Source organism: Saccopteryx leptura, chromosome 10, assembly GCF_036850995.1.
Source record: "Saccopteryx leptura isolate mSacLep1 chromosome 10, mSacLep1_pri_phased_curated, whole genome shotgun sequence".
In the NCBI taxonomy this organism is placed as follows: Eukaryota; Metazoa; Chordata; class Mammalia; order Chiroptera; family Emballonuridae; genus Saccopteryx; species Saccopteryx leptura.
Window position 1 is genome coordinate 58,226,890 of NC_089512.1, and position 13,617 is coordinate 58,240,506.

At 50.7% G+C, this 13,617-nt stretch overlaps 2 protein-coding genes across 12 annotated transcripts in view; one reads left to right on the forward strand and one right to left on the reverse strand.

Moving 5' to 3' along the window:
* Positions 1-8,818, forward strand: part of CACNA1D (calcium voltage-gated channel subunit alpha1 D) — a 355,364-nt gene extending 346,546 nt beyond the window's left edge. For all 10 annotated transcript variants that reach the window (XM_066352103.1, XM_066352111.1, XM_066352110.1 and 7 more), the window contains 3 exons: positions 1,843-1,964; positions 4,933-5,253; positions 5,756-8,818. In XM_066352103.1, coding sequence (XP_066208200.1) covers positions 1,843-1,964; positions 4,933-5,253; positions 5,756-6,049 — 737 coding nt within the window. In that variant the 3' untranslated portion in view covers positions 6,050-8,818. The remainder of the gene's footprint in view (positions 1-1,842; positions 1,965-4,932; positions 5,254-5,755) is intronic.
* A 133-nt stretch (positions 8,819-8,951) lies between these two features.
* CHDH (choline dehydrogenase) overlaps positions 8,952-13,617 on the reverse strand; it is a 42,792-nt gene continuing 38,126 nt past the window's right edge. For both annotated transcript variants that reach the window (XM_066352114.1, XM_066352113.1), the window contains exons 6-8: positions 13,087-13,229; positions 12,539-12,641; positions 8,952-11,815 (exon numbers count right to left, since the gene is read on the reverse strand). In XM_066352114.1, coding sequence (XP_066208211.1) covers positions 11,397-11,815; positions 12,539-12,641; positions 13,087-13,229 — 665 coding nt within the window. In that variant the 3' untranslated portion in view covers positions 8,952-11,396. The remainder of the gene's footprint in view (positions 11,816-12,538; positions 12,642-13,086; positions 13,230-13,617) is intronic.

Here is a 13,617-nt window from a genome sequence, read left to right on the forward strand (position 1 = left end):
TGACGCACATGCAGATAAGGCTGGGTAGAGGCCCTTGCCCATACCTGAGTCTGCTGCCCCTCAAACCTCCCTCTGGTGGCTGCATTAGTGCCCGGGGCGCCCTGCACAGGTGCTGCCTCTGGGAAGTGAGGAACCTGAGTGGACAAGAGCAGCTGCCCTCTGTCTTTGTAAGAACAAATAAATAAAATGTATTTAATTTGCTTTGCTGCCTGGAGGTTCAGACCTTGGCCAGGGAGAGCATGGAATTCCTCAGCCTGTGTTCTCAGCTTCAGAAAGATAACTTCCTCCAGCAGAGATGGTTGTACCCAAATGAGATGATGGGTATATGTGGGCTCACTTTCAGACCTGAGAAGCACTATCCGAAAGAGAGGGGCAGTGGTTTTCCTTTCCTGGCTCTGAGCCTCGGGACCCCGCTATCTGATGCCCTCTAGGGTCCTAGAGGTTGTGCTCCCAAGGGTGGCCTGTCCCCTTTAGAACTCTGTTAAACTCAGCCCCTGGGTGGTGCATGGAGGGTAGGCTGTCTGAGGAGGACAGCAGCCACTGACTCAACTCAGGAGGTTCCTGCATGCCCCACAGTGTGTGTCAAGCCTGTGAGACCAGGAGTGTTGTCTTGTTCCTCCCGGTGGGGCAGTGGCCAGCGTCGTCTTCATGCACTTCTGGAGCAGAGCCCTCACAGGGCCGGTTCCTGCAGCTTTGTGAGCAGCCCCAGTTGCCTGGGCTGCCTCCCCAGGCTGGCGTCTACAGTGTCCAATACGAGCATTTAGGGGTGTGGAGTTTTAGGCATGCCCTGCGAGCTAAGAAAGCAGGTCTGGAAAGGTGCTATTAAGGTGACTTGGCTATCCCTGTCTTGCAGACTACCAGTAGGGCTCCTGAAATGCCTTCTTTTTCCCATGGAGGTGTTATCAGGGGGTGGCCTCTGGCCGGTGTCCAGGGACCCTGAATTCAGGTGGGTCGCCTGAGCCTGGGGTCCAGTGAAGCCGCAAGCTCTGCATCTCTTGTCATCACTCAACCTGTGTATAAATAAGCCTCTATTCTAAGTGGCTGCTAACAGGACAACCGCATTCTTTAAAGTTAGAGGTGTTCCTGTTTGTTTTGTCTTCAGTGCAAGAGAAGCTGGGTCTTCCCCAACAAAAGTTTTCTTATTACCTGGTTGAGCTGATAGGGCACATGGCAAGTCACTTCCCTTAAGGCAGGGGTCTCAAACTTGCGGCCCGCCAAACAATTTTGTTCGGCCCGCAGACTAATCCACTAACTACATTCTGGTCGTTTTGTGACACTGAAAAGTGTTGCGTAACAGTTGCCTTTTGTAGACCTAGTGCGGCTGCCAAACGGCTGTGATCTTGCTCTGCGGCCCACATGCTGAGTTGAGTTTGAGACCCCTGCCTTAAGGCCAAGATACAGACCCTGGAGCGCCCGAGAGATACCCTGGGCCCCAGAGACACTTGGGAGGGTTGGGAGGTGAGAACGGGGTGGCCAGCAAGTGTTTGTGTAAGTCTAGAGTGGGGTTGTGCTCTCCCCTGAAATGCCTTGTCCCCTCAGCACGTGGGGCAGGGGCTTCGCATCACCACAGCCGCCCTCTGGCTGACTTCAGCTCCACCCCAAGAACAGGCGTGGCATTTACAAGAACTCTACTAGCACTTTTAAAAAACATCCCTCACTTGGGCTTTATTCCTCATCCTCCTTCCAAAAGTCCTGAGATCTCACTACCTAATGCCTCTTCTGGATGAACCACTTGCTTCCTCCTGGGCTACCTGCTGACTGCTTGGTGGGCCACTGTGACTCCCGGAGCCTGGGGTCTGCCAGAGAGCTGGTTCCAGCAGCTCATGTGCTTTGCCTTCTCAGCTCACCGGAGGTCCTCCTTCAACTTCGAGTGCCTGCGCCGGCAGAGCAGCCAGGAGGAGGTCCTGCCTTCCCCCGCCTTCCCCCATCGCACGGCCCTGCCTCTGCACTTGATGCAGCAACAGGTGAGCTGGCCCACCTGGCCTTGCTCCCATGGCCCAAAGGGCACCTTGTGTGGGACCCACCCTCAGGACACCCTTTCCCCTTGGCTGCCAACACGGGGGTGGGGGGGGGGAGAACCTTCACACACACTGGGGTTCCATTGTGTAAGAAGTCTGCAAATAGATCCTATCACGAACCCCATTGTGTGGAAGAGCAAACATCAGGGGGCAGGGGCATGCCCAAGCTCACACCGGAGGTGAGTGACCAAGTTGGCATTTGAACCCAAGGCTGCCAGTTGCCAAAGCTGGGCTCTCGGCCAGGGTGCACATCGCTCCAAGTCTCTCCTCAGCACTGAAGACGGCCTAGGGCAATCCATGGCCTTGGGAGTGGTGGCCACTTGACTGACCTGAACAATCAGCACTGCACCTTATTTTCACTGAGAGGTTGTTCCTTCACTTATAGAGCCCTTTGTGGGCAGGGCCCTGTGGTCATGGGGGTGAGTGAGCCCCTGACGCTGCCTTGCAAGGGGACTAAGTCCAGGGAGAAGGACCTGTCCATAGTGAGGGCAGATAAACAGGAGGGAGCGCGGGGCCAGAGCCCACTCAGCAGGGCTTTGCCTCGAGGACACGGGCTTTTCTTTCTGAAAAGAGCAGCACCCCAGATGCTGCGCGCTGTGTGTGTTGGGAAGGGGTAGGGAGGCGGAGAGAGCTGCCTTGTGCTGTTAGCACCCAGTCTGTAAATGTGCAGAGCAGCCATCCAGGTCGCTCCCTCACCCTGAGTGTCCTGAGCACATGAGCAGTACCTGCCGTTTCAGATTAATTTTTCTTTTAAAGTTGAGAGGAGGGGCCTGACCTGTGGTGGCACAGTGGATAAAGTATCGGCCTGGAACACTGAGTTCACCGATTCAAAGTCCTTGGCTTGCCTGGTTAAGACACATACAAGAAGCAACGATGCTTCCCACTTCTCTCCCACCCCCCACTAAAAACTTTAAAAAATAAAAAAGTAAAATAAATTGAAAGAAGGGAAGACAGAGAGACAGACTCCTGCATGCGCCCCGGCCGGGATCCACTCCACCACCTCTGTCTGGAGTCAGTGCTCTGCCCATCCGGAGCCTTGCTCGCAACTGAGCTATTTTTAGTGCTGGAGGCAGAGGCTCCACAGAGCCATCCTCAGTGCCTGGGGCTGATGCGCTTGAACCAATCAAACCATGGCTACAGGAGAGGAGAAAGCTAGCAAGAATGGGGGGTGGGGTGAAGAAGCAGATGGTCACTTCTCCTGTGTGCCCTGACTGGGAATTGAACCTGGGACTTCCACATGCCAGGCCAATGCTCTACCATTGAGCCAACTGGCCAGGGCACAATTTCAGACTTTGTATTCGAGTCTCTCTGCTAGCTTTTACTTTTCTGCTTTCAGTTTTTACATTCATTTTGATTTTTGTCCTGCCTTATCATGTAGAAGGACAAGCCCTGGGAAGGCCCAGGCCATCAAATGCCACCAACCGAGGAGGCATGGAAGTCTCCACAGGTGTGTGTGTGAAAATGCCTTCCTTCTGCTGCTTGTACTGGCCAGGCCTAGGTCTGGTCTGCGCTGCCTCCCTTGGGCAGTTTTGGCTTCCGATTTGGACACAGGGCCGTGCTGCTCACAAGACTGGGCCTCAGGGTCACCCTGTGCAGAGTGAGCATGCCCAGGTGGATCTGCTGTGGTGCCACCAGAGCCTTGCTTCTCCCACCCAGTGCTTCAGAATGGGCAAAAGCTGTGACATGTTGCACTAGAGCAGTGGTTCTCAAACTTTTTGAAGCCGGGGCGCATTTAAAATCCTACAAATAATTGTAGATGCACTATATACAAATTTCTGGGAAATACGTTATAATAATTAAGTCAAATATTAAAGAAAAATATATAAAGTCCAAGCATGCTTTTATGGTAAACAAAATAAATATGAGAAAATTAAATTTATTCTGACATTAAAAAAACATTTTTATGTTACATTTTTTTGAGTTATGCTTTTTAGAATTCGTAATAAAGGAGTTAAAAATAAAAAATGACCAAAAGTTATCTTTTTATATATAGAGATTCATTCTTAGTAAGATTTAGTAAATTCAGCAGGTCCCGGCACGAATGTGTTTTTTCATTCTTGTGTTTATGAGAAACATGAGCCTGATTCGTCCTAGCGATTTCTTTAATGTTTGGGCATATATTTGAAAGGCAAACTCTCATTTCCTCCTCAATACATTGAAGAACTCCTCTCTTTCTACTCTGCATTGTGTTGAGTGCAGAAAACCCCCACCATACATATCATTTTAACTTGACACCAAACAAAGGATAGAAGAAACTTGCCTCCACTCTTTCTGGGGAACATGGGGGATAGTGTAAACAATCCAGCACCACAGCTTAACAGCCTTTTGCAACCTAATCAGGCAAGTGAGGTGGGGTTTACAGCCAATTCCCCGCACTTCTCCCCCAAAAATCGAAACTCCAAATACCCTGTTGGTTTTTTGGTCCCCAACAGGCACATATTTCTCTGGAATACCGTAGGGCACACCTAGACATCTAGGGTGCACCAGTGCGCCCTGGCGCACACTTTGAGAACCACTGCACTAGAGTAAAGAGAACAGCTGTTTATTTCCTTGTGAGAGCTGGGACCATTAGCTTGCCCTGAAAGGACTTCCATGTTTAACCCAGAGTGAGCTGGGTGGCATACCCCAGCTTGTCTGTATGCTTTGTTGTTCTGAAGTGATTTCACAAATTAGCAACTGATTCCTGCTTGGGAACAGTCATAGGAAATGCAGTATGGATTTGGGGGAAAAGAAAATACAGTCTGCTGAAAAGCCAAATTTTTTACTGCCAATTCACTTAATTTACTCAGGGCCTTTACAGTCTTTGTCCGAGGCTGCCCATGCAAAACAGAGCCTCATGCCGGGCCCACTGTGGGGGGGCCCAAGGCCCAGATCTCTGACGAGCTCGGGGCTCCCTCCTCCCCTTTCTCCTCAGATCATGGCTGTTGCAGGCCTAGACTCGAGTCAAGCCCAGAAGTACTCACCGAGCCACTCAACCCGGTCATGGGCCACACCTCCAGCGACCCCTCCGTACAGGGACTGGACACCGTGCTACACCCCCCTGATCCAGGTGGAGCAGCCGGAGGCCCTAGACCAGGTCAATGGCAGCCTGCCGTCGCTGCACCGCAGCTCCTGGTACACGGACGAGCCTGGCATCTCCTATCGGACTTTCACCCCAGCCAGCCTGACTGTCCCCAGCAGCTTCCACAACAAAAACAGTGACAAGCAGAGGAGCGCAGACAGCTTGGTGGAGGCAGTGAGTATGGCTCACCAATGCACCACAGGAGGGCAGGCCACAGGCAGAGCAGGGTGGCGGGCAGGGTGGCACCATGAGAACCACCCAGAGCAGGAGCTGGAAGCGGCTCTGAGGGCGGGAAGGGTCCTGAGCTAGGCTACATTGCTTCTAATCCAGACACTGCCCACTTCTTAGAAGCAAGAATGGTACTTAAAGCACGTATATAAAACCACCACCACCACAGCCTCGTCTCCGAAATTACCCCTCCTGCAGCTATTACCAGTTTATACTAGAAGATTCTTTACCAGTGAATTTCATTCTTATTGGGCTATGTGTAGTTTTTGTTTCCTGATGTTTCAGAACAAAGCCATTTACACTGACATTTAGTTACCATGTGTGAGATCCAGCAAACATGACTGGCTGAGTCCCATCTAGAAGCAGGTCATGCAGTTAGTGCTTCTGTCACTGTCCCCCCTCAAAGCCTTACGATGCATTCAGGCCATGGATCCTTTTTCCTGTGCAGGTCCTGATATCCGAAGGCTTAGGACGGTATGCAAGGGACCCAAAATTTGTGTCGGCGACAAAACACGAAATTGCCGATGCCTGTGACCTAACCATCGACGAGATGGAGAGTGCAGCCAGCAACCTGCTTAATGGGACCGTGCATCCCCGGGCTAACGGGGATGTGGGCCCCATCTCAAGCCGGCAGGACTATGAGCTGCAGGACTTCGGGACAGGATACAGCGACGAAGAGCCAGACCCGGGGAGAGAGGAGGAGGACCTGGCAGATGAGATGATATGCATCACCACCCTGTAACCCCCAGGGAGGGGCGGACTGCCTCTGCCCTCAGCTGGGGCGCCTGAGGGCCAGGAAAAAAGTGCCTCATAGTTAGGAAAGTTTAGGCACTAGTGTGAAGTCCATATTCAATTAGACTTTTGTACAAGTGATGTCATGCCTCAAGGAAGCCATAAACCTGGTGGGGGGCAGCTGTGCTCACGCTGAGCCCCAGCTGTGGGAAACAGCACGTCCGGCCAGCTCACGGAGGACAGGTGCTGGACAAGCCCTGTCCTCTCGTTCAGAGCCCAGCCAGGGCACTCGCCCATACACACCTGCCCACAGGCTTGGTGGTGAAGGTTAAAGGTGATGATGATCACCATACCTGTGTCATTACCTCAACCATCGGTCTAGCATATCAGACATTCACTGGGCCCTGCTTATCCATTTTTAAACCCTTCCCTTCAACAGGCTTATTGGTTCCTGTTCTGAAATATAGTTCCTGAGAGGGAAGCAGGACCTGATAAGCAAGGTTTGGTTATGTGACATCAGTTTACATGAGAGAGCATCACTCAGACAGTCAGTTTCTGGCGGTCAGACTAAGGGCAACCATAAACTGGAATACTAATGCACTCGCAACCAGGTCAACTTAGATACGCTAGTTTGTTTAAAAATTATAGATTTATTGTACATGACTTGTAATATACTATAATTTGTATTTGTAAAGAGATGGTCTATATTTTGTAATTATTGTACCATATTTGAACAGCAGCAATATGGGTCCTAATAATTGTAGTCCCCCCGCTGAAATCTAGAAATTACTGGTATTTTTACTCAGACTCAACAGAAGTAGAAGAAATAGAGCCAATTCTCATTTATGCAGTAAAAATCTTTTGGGGGTAAAATTTTAAGTTCAGAACTTGACACTACAAAGATTTTTCTAAAATATTTTGAATCAGTATACATCTGTCTTTACACAGGCTATATGCGATGATGGTTTGTGGTCTTTTCTATGGGCAAGAATTCTGATTTGATAGTGTACCTTTTGCTCCACCCTTGGTTGCAACGGTCTTTTGTTTTACTTTAACCACTCCCCCCCCCCCAAAAGTGCATGACAGAGTAGGTCAAGCTGATTACTGCCCCCACAGGACATTTCTGCAGGTGAATGAAGTCCCTCTGCTCGTGTCCCCTGGGAAATGTTGAGGCTGCTTGTCTTAAGAAATAAGTGCTGGGGAAGGGGGTAGATGGAGGAAACAAAAGAATGCAAATGAGAAGGTCCGGTCGGGTCTGGACAAATGGTATTGCTGCCTTTTTTACAAAACATTGCTGTACTGTGTCCTCTCTGAGGGCTTTAATATGCAACTGAATGAGGGCTGAAGTTCCCCTAGAATGCACTCCCACTCCTGCTGTACTTCCTGAGGAAAGCCTGCTTTTGGATCAGTAGACCCGTCAAGGCTTCCTTTTCTGTTCACAGAATTATGCCGACTTTGTCCAGTTGCCTTGGCAGGGATTCTCTGCAGGCAGAAAAACAGGTAGCAAATTTTGGTTCAAAATTTTTAAATATTACGTAGACAACCTGTTAATGTTTGTTTTCCTTTTTTTTTTTTTTTTTGTAAATAACAATACTTTGTTATGAAGACCTTACAAACCTCTTAAGACATTCTTACTCCAGATTCAGGCAAAAAAAACTCTTCAAGGTTTGTAAATGACTATTTCCTGACGTAAATTCTTTTTTTATTAAAATGTAGAATGTTCTTCAGAATAAAATTGTGTAATAATTTTACTTTATTTGGGAGCTCCCCTTGCAAAGAGCTGGCATTTGCCAGTGAGAGCTGGGGAAGGGGCGGGCACTGTGAGGGCAGTTCTGTAACTGTGTAGCTGTTTTTTCTTATCCTTGTGGCTCCTTCAATGCCTATGGCAACTCAATACCAGCTGTAGAGAGCACTGTTTCTCCTAAAGGGCTAAACCACTGTTACCATCACCCTGGACTGTTTCTCTTTTAGGTATTGGTCTTACTGTGTGGCTTAACATCACCAGTCTACACTGCCTGCCACGACTAACTTTTCTGGTCCAGGCAATGATGTTTTCCAGTCAGTACTTACAAACCGGCATCTTTATAGGCTGCACCACTCCTAATATTTGTCTGTTTTAAGCCTGGTTCAACCTCTCACCTAACATTAAATTTTTCTTTGTAAGAAAAATTTGAAGTTGTAGAGCATTGTTTTTTTCCCCTTTGTTTTAGGGAAGTTTTATGACTACATGTCTTTCTTTTTGGTTCCCCTTCCACCCCCTACAACACTGTTATTTTGTTGTATCTCCAGGGATAATACATTTAGTTTCTTTCATCTGTGTTTTTTATAACATCACAGAATGGAAATGGCAGCTCCGATCTAACTCTCAACTAGCAAGGGCCTTGTGATTTCCACCCGACTTGGCCAGGGGTGCTTCAGGCTCCAGTCCAGGACATTTCAGAACCAGCCGGAGGCCTGGAAGCCTCTCGGTGCAGTTTTCTGCTGAGCCCACACATGCAAAAGAAACCAGGGCACTTTGTGTTTATTGGCTGCACCCGAGTCGTAAGTGGCTATGCCGACTGCTTTCGGACAAGTTTTATCGTTGTGATGGGTGGCCAGTTTGTTAGGAAGTGTTTCGCAACAGAGCTGTCGTCACACCACAGCTCCAACTCTTGCCTAGACTACCCCAACTCAAAACAGACTCCAGCTAGGCTTTCATTTGTTGAAAATGTTTTTACTTCTCTAAAATGATATTCCTTGTCTACTGGGAACTTTGGAGGGCAGGCAAGAACGAGCAGGCCTGGAGCCCCTGCTTCCAACATGAGAACCAGTTGAGCATGGTCTTGAGGATGGTGACAGATGGTACGAGAGGACTGCCTGGGTCTCAAGACGGCCTGTGGAGGGTGTGTGGGTGATTTTTTTTAAGGGAAAAGGATCTAGGTATCAGATATGCTGTTAAATTGATCAGTGGAAATATGGAGTGACCTTTGGACAGAGGAATGTGGTTTGGCTGGAGAGAAGAATCTATTTAAATGTATGGAAATATTGATTCTTGCTGTCTGCACTGGAAACAGAAAGACTGTAGTTAAGGCACCCGAGTTCTGCTTGCTGGGACCCGCCACTTCCTGGTCACAGTGTGGGCGGGCTGCTGCTGCAACTGCACGTTCGGGCCCTTGTCTACGACGGAGAGCCTTCTGCAGACAGCAGCCTAAAACAGGCTTCTTCCAAGGAGTCAGTGCTGCTCAGCGCCCTCACTAGGCACATCCACAGCTTTTAAACCATTTGGGAGGTGGGGTGGTAAAGTAGTGTTTCATTTTTTAGGTACTGCAGGCTTTTGCTTGGGTTTAACTGACAAAGTCTGCCAGATTCCTCAAGGGGCTGAGTGCTGGCTTGGTCTCTGGACGGGCAGCCTGTGGCTCGTCCTCTCCACCTCCAGGGGGCACTTTTCTCCCCTCTCGGCTTCCGTGGACAACAGCCCTCTTTCTGAGCTGGAAGGGTCCCGCATGGCAGTAGTCCTTGCAGACAGCCCAGTGGTTGTGACATGGGTCACTGCTCACTCTGCCCAGACAGCCACGCTCTCAGCTGTCAGGCTTGAGGGGGTCTGCTTCTAGTCAGCATATTCTGTCCTGGGTCTGAACCCCAACAGCATCTTTCCACTGACTTCTGTGGGTTCTGGATATGTGACACAGTCTTCTCTTCTGAACCCTCTGTGTGTGTGGCTGAACCAGGCAATCGCAGGAACAAGCAAGCCCCTGTGAGCAGGAGTGGGGCTGGGCTGGGCCACAGTCAAGCTGTACGGGGACATGCTATTTTGCTTAACTTACAACACAGCCACAGAAGCAAGCCCACTGCTGTCTCAGAGGCCCAGAGGATGATGGCTGTGGACCAAGTGGGAACCCTCCCTAGGAGAAATTAATCGCTCGAAAGATTTAGAATTTTCTTTCTTTACCCTCCCTTGGAACAGAAAATAAAAGCAGGATACAGGTAAGATTTAAGGGAAGGAAGGGTGTGATGGTTTTCTTCTTCCTGCCTTTCTGGAAGGTCTTGGAAACATAAGTATGGCCGTCGGGCCGCCTAGCCACCTCAGTCCACTCTGGCACTGGGAGAAGCCTGGATTGTCCCCCTCTTCTCCCTCCCTTACTCTGGGCCCAGTGTGGCAGGTTTCCATGTCGCAATTCTTTTGTTCCCTGCCATAGATCGTGGCTTTGAATAGGTTAAAAAAAAATCAATCCAAAATGCATTTTGTTTTCATTACCTTGTAACTGTCTGGATAAGGCATCTCAGTTCAAAAATAAATTACTGGACTGCATTATTGAATTATAAGAAGTTTAAAGATCACAGAACTGTCTGTTTTAAATGGTACTTGTGTCTGGTTTTTCTCCCTCCCCCCACCCAAACTCAAATCTTTGACAATGGATTTCTCTCAATTGCATTTTTACAGGCTCAGGCAGCACAGCTTGACTTGACTGCTTCCTCTGTCAGTCATGGCTCCATCCTGGTCTGCTCCTACGGACATCTGGAGAATAAGAATTAGCCAGCCTCGCCTGCCCCGAGTTGTTCATTCCCTAGGCGGAGAGGGAGCTGCCTCCCTGGGCTGGCGCTTTGGCATGGAGCAGTGGTCTGGTATGTGGGGCTTGCACTGGGTTCCAGGTTTCTTGGTAACAGGAACATCTTTTAAAATGTGAAATCATGAAACTTGTAGTAGTGAAGAGTCTCTCCTTGAACCAGGTCCAGAAGTCCTCTTGTTGGCTGATTGTGTTTAGTAAGAACCAGAGCATCAGACAAGTAGGTAGGCTGCAGGCCCCTCAGGGTCCTCACTCTGGGAGTGAGACCAGGAAGCAGAGGAGAGAGGCAAGGCCTGTGTTCACCCTCCAGGCCACAGGCAGCGTTCCCTCTGAACAGGGATGCTGGAGCTATGGCGTGACTCTTGGTCGCAGGCTGCCCCTTAAAGAAGGCAGCTTGTGGCCTCTGTGCATAGCAGCCTGCTCTTTGAGGGGCTTGCCTTCAGAGGGAGGCCTGGGAGAGAACCCTTTCCTGAAGTCCAACTAGGACTTGGACCCTGGCTGAGGAAGGCGTCAGAACCCTGGGTGGGAGAGTGCCGTGTACAAGACCATGGCCTCCCTTTCCCTTTGCTGTCCCTCCAGGGGGCAGGGAGGAGGGGCCCCTGCCAGGACGCTGGACTTTCCAAAGGGCCTATGGGAAATGCGGGGAAAAGGAGCCTGATTCACTGACCAGTGCTGGTCTCATTTCTTAAGAAATTAATCCAGTTCTGTGCCACTGAGTCCTAGCATTCTGGATGGTTTTGGGAAAGAATATTGGGTGCAAGGGCTGTCCTGGCTCACTTGGCTCATGAGGGGGCTTCTCGGGAAGTGACTGCCTCAACGCTGGGTGGCCAGGGTCCTGGGTTTGTACACAGGGACGTCCTTGTCACAGAGTACAGGCCGTCCCCTAATGATGTCGGCTGCTTTCTCCGCAATCATGATCGTGGGGGCATTCAGGTTGCCACTGACCACACTGGGCATGATGGAGGCATCGACCACCCTAAGGTTTTCCACGCCAATCACCCTGGTCTGTGGATCCACCACGGCAGTGGGGTCGGAGGGCTGGCCCATTTTACAGGTGCACGAGGGGTGGTAGGCGCTGTCCGCTTTCGCCCGCACAAAGGCGTCTATTTCTTTATCTGACTGGACGTGGCTTCCTGGCTGGAGCTCTTTCCCCCGGAAAGGTGCCAGGGCTTCCTGTGCAAAAATTTCTCTGGTCAGCTTCACACACATACGGAAGTCATTAACATCGGTTTCTGTCAGGGAGAAGAAACAGGCGAGACTTCTCTTACCATACTGGCCTGGCTGGAAGAGTCTAGGCATGGAGATGCTCAGTAAGCTGCCCGAGGGCAGATAGCTCAGAACTCTGTGGTCCAAGCCACCAGGCTGCTTGTCACCTACACATAGGCGGTGACACTGCAATCCAGCAGAGTCCAGTGAAGCCCAAACAGAGCATCCTAGATGGATGCAGCTTGCCTCAGTGGCCCCAGGTTTAAATTGGGGATCTGACTTTCCTTACTGTAAATGAGGAGAAAGAGGACATGCCCTGCCTCCTTCCCAGTGTGGCTGTGAGTGCCCCGTGAGTTTTTGCTAGGCACAGCCTGCTGATGGGAAGTGCCCATTTTTGCTGCAGCTAAGAGGCAGGCCCAGGAATACAATTCGCTTTGAAAGGATGCTCACAGTAATAGGACAGATGCTCTGTGAGCTATGTGTACACAGCCAGGTCACCTCGAACCTCCTGGTAGATTGTTTTGAAAGCTGCTGCGACTCACTCCTCCTGTGTAAAATGATGCCCCAGGGTTAATTCACGTGACCCAGGGCACTGTGTTGCAGTATGTGCAAGTTTATAGCCTAGAATTATGGGGCAGAGGGAGAACAGACAGTAACTTGTATCTCAGGCACAAATGGAAACCCTGTAAAGGCAGTCATTCAATCAGTGACCCAGGCCTGGGGGGATTCAAAGGTGGCCAGTGAATTACCTGTTGACAAGTAGTTGGGCTGCAGCACAGGGTGGTCCTGAGGGTTGGCACTTCTCAGTTTGAGCCAGCCCACACTCGTGCCCCGCATGGTCCCCACATGCACCTAGATAAATCCAGAGGGAGCTGTCACTTCCATCAACCCCCAGCTCAGTTCAGAGGGGGCCTGGGTTTCCTGTGTGTGGGACTCTAACCAAAGTCAATTAAAAGCAGATACATTTTAGCATCTGCCTGTACCTTACGTTACTCCCCCAACCCTTCCCCAGTGAATAAAAAACACCTTGATGAATCACTCCTGCCTCTACACCTGATTGTCCAAAACTTTCAGGAGCTGGCAGTCCCCGGGCACAGTTGGTGCCATTCACCCATGCCCAGTGCTCGCACCTGGAGCACCCGCCCTGAGCTGGGCGCCGGCCTCCCTGTTCCAGGCACCACGTGGACCGCCTGCCTCCGTGCAGACACCCTGAGCATCTGCAGAGCAGAGCGCAGGCTTCTGCGCTCCCCACCCCGAAGGCCCTGCTGCTCTGGGGAAGACGGGACTATCTGCTCACCTGGTAAGCCTCCTGCTGGGTGGGGAGACGCCCGTGGTCAATCACTTGGGACGGCAAGAAATGGAACTGGATGTCTGGGTGGGGGACCCCAGGCTGGCTCCGGATGAACCCACCTGTTTCCAGATGGGCCGTGGCTCCCTCCCCTGAGGATTGGAAGAGAAGTCAGTCAGGGCATGGCAGGTGGGCCGACCTCAGACCCCAGTGTTCCTGTCTGTCCTCTTTCTCCCAAGTGGGCTCACCCAGCTTTCAGTTTCAGCTACATGTCGAGCTTCCTCTCCCCTGACTCCACCAGGGAGCCTGGACTGTAAGGCATGATGTCCCACGGGCATCCCTAGCCTAGCCCAGTCTGTGCTCCTTGTGAGCCTCTAGCAGTCACCATTCCTTTCACATAAGACTAAAGGCAGAGACCCAAGCTGTCCCTGCCTCCGCCCTCCTCCTCATCGCCCACCACACAGCACATCAGAAAAATCTCATCAACTTCAGTTCCAAAATCAGCTTGAATCATTTACTTGGCATGGCTTCCCACACCCC